This window comes from Hyperolius riggenbachi, chromosome 8, assembly GCF_040937935.1.
Source record: "Hyperolius riggenbachi isolate aHypRig1 chromosome 8, aHypRig1.pri, whole genome shotgun sequence".
NCBI classification, from domain to species: Eukaryota; Metazoa; Chordata; class Amphibia; order Anura; family Hyperoliidae; genus Hyperolius; species Hyperolius riggenbachi.
This window is the reverse complement of record NC_090653.1, coordinates 151,065,157-151,075,245: the sequence shown is the minus strand read 5'-3', so window position 1 is coordinate 151,075,245 and position 10,089 is coordinate 151,065,157. Positions and strand designations below refer to the sequence as shown.

The window sequence follows — 10,089 nt, the reverse complement described above, 5'->3', positions numbered from 1 at the left end:
TACTTTTCCGGATGCCGAACTGATACTTTTTTGTCCGTAACCTGACCGGATCCTGAGGGATCCCGACGGCCCCAGTACGGGACTCGGACCCCCCCGGACCCGGACATACGGCCTAGTTTAACACAAAACGCAAGTGTGAACTGGGCCTTACATCCCCTAACAACAGACACCTCACCCCTACATGGTGCACAGTATCTTGTAGCCTGCTTCCAGTACCAGGATGGATCCACTCTCCTCAATGCTTCACTGCAGCTGTGGACTGAGCTGTCACATACCTCACATGAAATGCAGAAACACCTGGGACCCATATGTAGCAAAGCAGCAAGGCAGACAGCTGCTTTAAGATCTGACCTGGCCCTGGAAACAAGTAACAGATTGTGCTCCACAGTGCTACCCTGCTGGGGACAATCTCTTCCACCCCCTTCCCCCACAATTGTGGAGGTTATTGTTACATCCCCACTTCAGCCCACAGCAAACAAAAAAGTATTCATCAAGATAAGTAGTTCCAATTTGAGGTAATATTAACTCTTATTTTCTTATCTACTTTGTGGTACGTTTTGTACAGGCTAGTTGCTGACAAAGAATTTTATATATGTATTTGAAGTCGAAGAGTCCTAGGCCATCTATCAGAAAGAGTCCCAAGGGTTAATAGCAACAGCATTGCGATGTATGGGCAGATCAACCAAGAGACAAATCTCTCTTTTGGATCAGAGAGAGATCTGTTGACTGCCCATACACCACAGACCAGTTCCCAATAGATTTCATCATAAAATCTTTCAGGACTCCACCAATTTTGCCCACCTCCCCTAGTGCCCATGCAGTGTAAATCTCACCTGTCCAGCTGCTGCGACTCCCGGTGAGCCTGTGTACACACGTCTCAGGCCTGGAACCTACTAGGGTGTTTTTGGCAGCGTTCTGGGATCGCCGATGATTGCCGTGTTTCCCAAAAACGCTTTGCCAATTTAAGTGAGAAAAACAAAAGTTTGCTTTCTTAAAACAGAAAGAATTTGTGATAATTCAGGTTGGAGTGAGCTTGAGATGTCTCCCAGGGCATCACTGCTGAATATGCAAATTAACCATTGTACCCTTAGAAGCTAAACACACCTCCAGAACCGCTGGAATGCAATGATTGGTCAGCTTGTTAATTTGTACAGAGCCATAATAATCCAACATGCATACAGACTGTTTCGGATTGTTTGATCCTCATCAGTGCATGGCATGGATTAATTTGGCTCTATACTGTAGGGCTTGTAACACCGAGAGATACAGACTAACCAGCAAGCTCATGGTGACCCCAATTTAAGTGAGTGAGGGGGAACCCATTACCACGATTGCGATTAGGGGTAATCGCAGGACATGCAGCCAGGGCTGGTCCTAGACTTTTTACTGCCTGAGGCAAACTTGTGAGGATGCGCCCCCCCCCCTTTCCCGATTTGGAATGATTGCACAGCATCTGACAATTTACTCTGATTCATTTAATTCAAATAAAACACTGCTGCTCTACTGCTTCTCCCCTCCTCACTCACTGTCAGACTCCTCACACAGCACAACAAGCTGATTTTTCCCAATGATGACATCTTCGCCTTGCTCACAGTACAAAAATGCTGCCCCTGTAATCTCTGCCCGGATGCAAGTGTTTCACCTTGCTTCATGACAAAACCGGCCCTGCATGCAGCATTTTGAGGGCGTTAGCGCTCAATGCTAAAGTATATAAGCGCTGCATAAAACTATTATCAAAGTGATTATGTAGCGCTTTGGAGGGCCGAGCCATCGCACTATGGACAGAAGAAGGGCGCTGGGTTAGTATAATAAACTTTTATTTGAAAAAAAAAAATCACAAATCGGAACGCTGTACAGTTTACTGTACAGCGCTTCCAAGTGCTGGGGAAACGCCATTGCAATTGCCCTAGGAAATGCTGCACACAGCGCTGCTGCAATTTTAAAGTGCTGCGGCGATTCCTAGTGGGTTCTATGGGCCTTCATTGTCCCAATCCGACCCTGCCTGTTTTATTAGACGAGCAGTAATACACAGATTGTGATGAGCACCAGAGGATCTCAGTATTTAGGTTGTGAGTGTGTAATACAAGAGGCAAGCGATAGGTGGCGCTGAGCAGCAATGGAAAGTAAATTGTGTAAATACTCGTAAATAATACTATTGTCGGAGAAAAAAATTACTGCATAATGACCAAGGATTTTATTTTCAACAACACAAAAAAAGTTTTTTTTTGTTTTAATAGGCACAGTATTTGTTACCACACCCACTGATCTCATATCTTTTAATTTACTATAAACATAACATTTGTTTTGAAACTTCCCTTAAATACTTGCCACTTAAATTGTTAAGCTGTATTATTTACTTTTAGCTAATTATACGTAATGATCAACTTACAATTATGAGTGTATTGTTTCAAATTCTATACTATATATTGGAATTGCTGATGCAGCACAAAGTAGTTGCTACTATAGTAAACACACCGCACATGGTGGGACTGGACATTACATAGTAATGACCTGTTGCCAGTGTTATGCTAAGCAGACGTGGAGGGACTGCAGAGGGGCTGAGTTTGGGTGACCTGACACTCTCTCAAAGGAAGTCGGGATTTAATTTGAGTTGGGGGAGGTGGGTCATTAGAGCAGCTGATAAAACTCATCTACCCCCCTGCAAGCCATCATTAGGAACTTCCATCATTCAACATGTATCCGTGGTTGCTGGTGCTAGTGCTTCTGATAGCTTCTTGTACAGGACAGTTTGGAGAGTACTGCCATGGATGGACTGATAGCTATGGTGGCTGGCATCCTGGCTTCCAGTGTCCAGAGCGATATGATCCCTCGGAGGCCACCTACTGCTGTGGCTCCTGCAGCCTTAGATACTGCTGCATTGCCAGTGAGTCCAGGCTGGATCAGGGACTCTGTCCCATAGAGGATGAAGACGAGATGACTGAGGAAGGGGTACCAGCTGTAGATCTGCCAGCTTCAGGTAAGTCTTTCTGTCTAGTGATACTTTCACAGCTACAACGTGTTGCAACAGTACAGGTTACCATATGATCATGATTATGTAGTAGGGAAACTTCAACCTTTCCAGTTCCATGTAATATGCAGGCTTGTCTAGGAGGACTACTGCTCAGTGTAGTTTTAATATGGAGGCCCTTGTGAGATCTTTGTCCATTCATACCACCATGGACATGTAGAAGTGGATTAAACAACCAGACTACACTGCAAGCATAAGATGGCATGGTATAATTCCTGGTACACACCATGCAATTTCCTGTCAGATCGTTGGGTCAAATCAATTACTTCTGACAGGAGTGATTGTATTTCTGATCGCTTTTGTATAGAAATGATCGGACCTGTTAGAAATAACACTGAACTACTATTATCAAGTTATTTGCATGATCTTGTTTTGTTGTGAGTTCCTTGTCCATTTATCTATTGCACTGTGGAATATGTTAGCACTTAAAATAAATACAATAAATATTAGAACCGTCTATCTGACTGGAAATTTCATGATGTGTACCTTGCTTATGGGCAGCCTCCCTGTAGATACAATGGTTAATTTGCATATATTCAGCAGTGGTGCCTGGGAGACATCTCGAGCTCACTCCAACCTGAATTATCGCAAATTCTTTCTGTTTTAGGAAAGCAAACTTTTGTTTTCCCTGTAGATAGTGGGTCCATTTTATTTGACACTTGCATTGCTGCGTGGGGTGGTAGCCCCCCCCCCCCCCTTTTTTTTTTTTTTTTTTTTTTATATAGTCCATGTTTATACCTGGGGGAAGGGGGGGGGGGAGAAGCCATGTTCATAGTGGCAATTGCGTTCTCTGTGATAGTGTTGTTGCACTCTTAAAGCGGACCCAAACCAAACTTTTTTTTTTTTTTATTAAAATATTTAGTTGCACCACTCTGACACATACAAAGATAAACACTCCTTCAAGCCTATGAGCATTTCAGTGCATGCTTTTCACCATTCTCTTTTCATAACTAGGGTTATACAGGTGGCAGCCATTAGCAATTCCTCCATTGCTGGAGACCATCTACTAAACCAGTTTGCCGGATTCTGTCCCGGGAATATGAAAGGAAGGGAGGAGTTCCTCAAATAAATGTAAAATATTTTAGATTTGTAATTAAGCAGCTGAAAAGAGTCTGCTATTTATTATAATTTAGAAAATAGATTTTATTTCTGAAATCTTGTATTTTTAATTTGGGTCCACTTTAAGCTTTGTGTTGTCAGGTACAGTGAATGATAGTCAATGAAAAGTATGATTCACTCTTATGGTGGCCACACACTAAGCAAGCTCTGACTGTACAATCAATCACCAATTTTTACCACTTTCATCCTATATAATAAAACCCTAACTGTCCCTGTGTACCATGTGTTTTGGCCACTGTGCATGTGTAGCCGTTGGTACAGGAGGAGGTGGATGGGGCCAGGGGGTGGGCGGATGCTGAGCGTGTGCTGACATGTGGTGGCGTTGAGTCTACTAGTGTAGTATAAGAGACTTAGGCTGGTTTCACAGTGGGACGTTACAGGCGCACGTTAGAGCAGCCTGTAACGCACCCCACCGCACAGCAATGAAAAATCAATGGACTGTTCACAGTGCCCACGTTGCGTTACAGTGTAACGCTGCGCCATAATATAACGTACTGCATGCAGTACATTGTAAGCGGCAGAGCCGCGTTAGACTGTTTGCACATGCTCAGTAACGTTGGGGAGGAGCGGAGAGCGGCCAGGCACATGGCTAATTAATATTCACTGCACTCAGTGACGTGCAGTGTTTACTTCCTGGAGCGGCCGCTCTGTGCGGCGATTGGCCGGCGGGACCACGTGATGCCGCATGCGTCCAAGAGTGCGCATCATGGACGCCAGAGTGAGCTGCACAACGCGGCTCACTCTGACGTCCAAAGCAGAGAGCACCAGGCGTTGCGTTAGGGGCACGTTGTGCGACCATAACGTCCCCTAAAACGCAACGTCCTGGTGTGAAACCAGCCTAAAGGTAGCCATACACTGGTCAATTTGCCATCAGATTCGACCAACAGATAGATCCCTCTCTGATCGAATCTGATCAGAGAGGGATCGTATGGCTAACTTTACTGCAAACAGATTGTGAACCGTTTTCAGCCTGAAACCGTTCACAATCTGTTGTTGTGGTGGTGCTGCCGCCCAGCCCCCCCCCCCCCCCCTATACATTACCTGCTCCGCCGGAGCGACTCCAGTCCCCAGGTCTCCGCTCTGGTCTCCAGGTCCAGCATGCTTTACTTCTTCCTGCCCGGCAGGAGGTTTAAACAGTAAAGCGCCCTCTACTGTTTAAACTTCCTGCCGGGCAGGAGGAACTGAAGCATGCCGGAGACCAGCGCGGACACAGAGCAGTGGTGACCGGGGGTAGTCGTGCCGGCGGAGCAGGTAATGTATGCGGCTCTATTGCGTCGGTCGCCGGGCACTCGAACGCCGCTAGCGACGCGCTCCCTACCCGCGGGCGATCAACGGTAATTTTCCGCACGGAGCGATCTACGGGATCGGACGAAATGGATCAAAATTCAGCGTGTAGCGCGAACGATTGGCAGCAGATTCGATCCCAGTGATCGAAACGGCGGCAAATCGGGCCAGTGTATGGCCAGCTTAACTGAAAAATATATCCAAGTCACTGTGAATCTATTGCTGTTATACTACATGGATGTTGGTAAGATTGTACAGAAAGATTGCGTAATGTGTGGCCTCCTTTACTGTTAACGTGCGTGTTTAGAGGTAATGCAGTGTGCTACGATGCTCCTGCTGCACTGTGAATATTGCATAGGTGGTACATTGCAGTGTGGGAAGCTGCATTACAAAGAGCAGACTCTGCACCACTGTGCACAGGGCCTAACTTGGAAGTGTGTGTGTGTGGTTTTTTTTTTTGTTAACCTGGTTGCAAATAATCTGATCCTGTGGGTGTTTGTTTTTTCCCAGGCTGGGATGGATGGATGGATGCTTTGCAGCTTGAATTTCAGCTTCAGCTTGGATTTCCTTCAGTTTACTAGCTGTATTACAATGGGTGTCTATTTCTGGACTTTCCCTGATAAAAATGGCAACCTCCCTGATATTCAATGTCCAGTTATAGCTATTGGGTGCCTATGATGGCGGTCAAACTTCTTGCAGCCTATGCATTAAAATCCTCTCGCCCATTTCAGCTGCCAAGTGTGTTAAGGTGCTGTCTGCTGCTTCCCTATTCACGCCCCATGTGGCTTTTGAGTACTGTATAGCGCATGTGTGTGGCTGTCACACATGCGCCACGTGCTTTATGCTGCAACCATGTGGGGTGCACATGGGGAAGCAGCTGGACACCCTTGGCAGCTGGAGCAGGTGAGATTTGATTGCACGCAAGTCAGTGTAGGCAATGTCACAAGGCGAATCCCAAGAGTTTGTATGCTGAAATCGATTGGGAATCTGCCTGTAGGGTATGGGCAGCCAACAGATCTCTCTCTGATCATAGTCTCTTGTTCGACCTACCAATACATCGCATTATTCTTCTTCAGGCCTGGTGCACACCAAAAACCACTAGCAGATCCGCAAAATGCTAGCAGATTTTGAAACGCTTTTTGTTTTTCTATGGCGTCTTGCGGATTGCTGCAGCGGATTTCAGTATAGTAGATTTCATATATTGTTACAGTAAAGCTGTTACTGAACAGCTTCTGTAACAAAAACGCCTGCAAAACCGCTCTGAACAGGCGTTTTTCAGAGCGGTTTGCGTTTTTCCTATACTTAACATTGAGGCAGAAATGCACCCGCAATCCAAAAAATGCCTCACCCCGGCATTTTTCGTTTCTGCAAAACGCCTCCTGCTCTGGTGTGCACCACCCCATTGAGATACATTGACCAAGCGGATCCGCAGCCGCAAGCGGCTGCAGAAACGCTGAAAAAGCCGCTCGGTGTGCACCAGCCCTCAATCAGTAAATATTCTACACTGTGAAAATAATGGCTTGCATTAGAATTTGCATTCGCACCTAGTGAGGATATAGGCCCAGTGCACTCCAAAAACCTCTAGCAGATCCTCAAACCGCTAGAGGTTTTTGAAGCCGATTTCAGATTCAGAGCGATTCTAGGCATGTTTAGAGGGGTTTTCTAAAACTGTCGTTTTTTTTTTTTTTTTTTTTTTGCGTTTTGGTGTAGCAGATTACAAATATTGTTACAGTAAAGCTGTTACTGAACAGCTTCTGTAACAAACGCCTGGAAAACCGCTCTGATATAGCGTTTTTTTAAATCTGTTTTCCACTTTCCTATACTTTAACATTGAGGCAGAAACGCCTCAGAAATCTAAAAAAATGCTGCAGCCCCTCAGTTTGCGTTTGTGGAAAAAACGAACTGCTCTGGTGTGCACCATCCCATTCACTTTCATTACCCAAGCGGTTTTCCCCCTGCAAGCGTTTAAAAAAACGCTTCAGAACCGCTCTGGTGTGCACCAGCCCATACTTAATGGGCACGATAAACAAAACCTGTATAAGGCCATGATGATTTCAGAGATTTAAGATTCAATATGTGTATTTAAAATTTAGTGAATCTAGGCTCAAGATGGTCCTTTCAGGCAGTGTAAACCTTTTAGAGGCCATACACTATGCAGTGGAGGGCATACCATCAACTGATCAAGGAGTGGTGGTGATTTTGTACAACTCCATTGTGATCAAATTTCATCAGAAATCTGTTCAACAATTGATCGAAACAGTAATGCTGGTTACACTTTTTTTTTTTTTTTTGTGCGTTTTATTTTTCATGATTCTGCACTCTATTCTCTTTCGTTTTTTTCTTATCCTTTTCCATTCACCGCTATGAGAAATCGAGCGCGGAAATGATCAGGAGCAATATCGGAATGACTGATTTTATCTATCTGATCCATCTATCGCACGGAAAATTGTATTGTGTGTGTGTGTGTTCCCAGCATTAGCTTTGCTATGCTGTTTATTATTATTATGTATGTGTGTGTGAGGTTTCTGATCGATTTTCCAGATCACTTTTTGTACAGAAGCGATCAGAAAATTGATCAGGAAAAACTATTGGAAATCAGATCACTTTGACCTTTCGATCTGAGGGAAAATGCATGGTGTACCATGCATTTCAAAATGTAATTATAAACAAAAACAAACAAAAAAAAAATCGTGTGTGTGTGTATATATAATTGTTTTTTTCCTAATGGATGGTTCAATAGATAATTTCCAACGGTTCTGATTTTCAGAAATCTGTCAGAAAAACAATTGGTGAAATTGATCGGACAGTAAATCTGAAGAAGAAAACTCATTGTGTATTCCCAGCGTAACTGTTCATCATAGGAGCTCACAAGCTAATCTCTACCATAGTCAGCCATTGTCTTATGCTGGGCATACATGGCTCAAATGCACCGGTATCAAGCCAGCGGCTCGATGCCGGCGTGTCACCACTTGTGCGCGTGGATCGATTCCCGCTCGTCCCCGCGGGCGCTGCTAATCAGCTTTTCGTTTTCTCCCATTGTTCTCCCCGAGTATCGGACAGGTTGAATATTATCAATCGAGCCATCAGCGGCTCGATTGATAATCTAAAATGAGCCGTGTATGCCCAGCATTAGGTTTTTATTTGTTTTGTCAGAACACACTGGTGCGCAGCGCATAAAGTGGGCACAGTCTCATTGACCATCTCTATTGACGAATGATGAAGGCTTTTAGGCTACATTAATGCATTGCATCGGACAATCATATCACATGGCAAACTTTGTCATTATATTGTAATGGTAAGTTCACATCCGTGCATTAGTGGTGCAGTGGAACCTGTTGTCCTTATCACAGAGACATGCTATGCGGTACCAGTCACTGTGCACGTTTACAGTTGCTGTGAAACATGCTTTCAATTAACTGTATGCATCACACCTGAATGTAATGCACAATGCAACGTCTCCTCTGTTGTGCTGCTGTTTTACAGTGTACACAATGCCCCAGTGTGAAAACGGAAAATTGTATACTCACCTAACGGTAATTTTCCTTTCCATGGCAGCATACGTAGGGGTGGGGCTTAACCCATACGTATGCTGCCATGGAGGCATATGGAAATTAGCCTTAATGTTTGCATGCGTTTAGCTTTTTCTAAACCTATAAATGTGGACCATTAATACCATAAAACAAACTATTTAGAGGATTGGTGTAAATAAATGTTAAATTGTTACTAATTTATTTTATTTTTTTTTTCTTTAATAGTGCCCACCTTCCTCCCGTTCCTCCTGGTTGGCAGTTTATTTGTGTCCTTCGTAATCATTGGCTCCCTAGTGGGATTTTGCTGCTGCAAATGTCTGAATCCTGAGCAGGAGGCCCAGAGTGGTGGTCCAGCACAACAAAGTCGTCTCTTGGACACTGAGGCCTCCACAGATAACTCGAGACATTCAAGTTCCAGCTCTGCCTCTGTCCCACGTACTTCTCTGGCCAATCATCCTCAGAATCTATGTTCTCTGGGAGCAGAAAATATAAATTTGTACATGAATGTGCCCACAGCCTTTCCCATCATGGGTTGTCCACCAAATGCTCAGTTCATGCACCCTGCAACGACTGGAACACCTTATGTACAGCCACCTTACATCAACTACGCTGTGCCAGCTGAGCATGCAATATTAATGGCCCCGACATCTTACATTGATGCCAGGAATTGCTTTCCACAATCTGTTTACGCTCAACTAAACCACCATGTTGACTCTCCAGTGACTGATGAATCACCCAAGTGTTGAGACTATGACAAGTCGTATACACTTCCACTTAGGACAGTGGCATGGCTTTCTCAGAGACTATATGCACTGACCCTCATGCGGCCACTGCCTTGTGACTTTTACCCATGCTGATGCTTTTTTTCCAAAAAAGTTTTAAATTACTTGTTGAAACTTGGGCCAGTGTATCTCAGGAAGAAGCCTCAGATTTTTAGACTATTTACACTTTTAAGCAAAACTCCGGAAACTGACCATGTATGATCAAAGCTGTATTCTCTAGCATTTTCTGCTAACTTATGCTGGGAATACACGGGTCGATTTTGGCACTCTATTCTGCGCCTGATCGTTTTCCACGCTCGCTTCTGCAGGCGATTCTGTTCCATTCGTTTTTTCTTATCTTTTTCCA

At 44.4% G+C, this 10,089-nt stretch overlaps 1 protein-coding gene across 1 annotated transcript; it reads left to right on the top strand.

Annotated features, from left to right (window-relative positions):
- Positions 1 to 2,694: 2,694 nt before the first annotated feature.
- On the top strand, positions 2,695 to 9,707 carry LOC137527411 (protein shisa-1-like). Its single transcript, XM_068247923.1, has 2 exons — positions 2,695 to 2,977; positions 9,187 to 9,707. Exons 1-2 carry the CDS (start codon positions 2,695 to 2,697, stop codon positions 9,705 to 9,707), a joined length of 804 nt encoding a protein of 267 aa, XP_068104024.1.
- Positions 9,708 to 10,089: the final 382 nt, after the last annotated feature.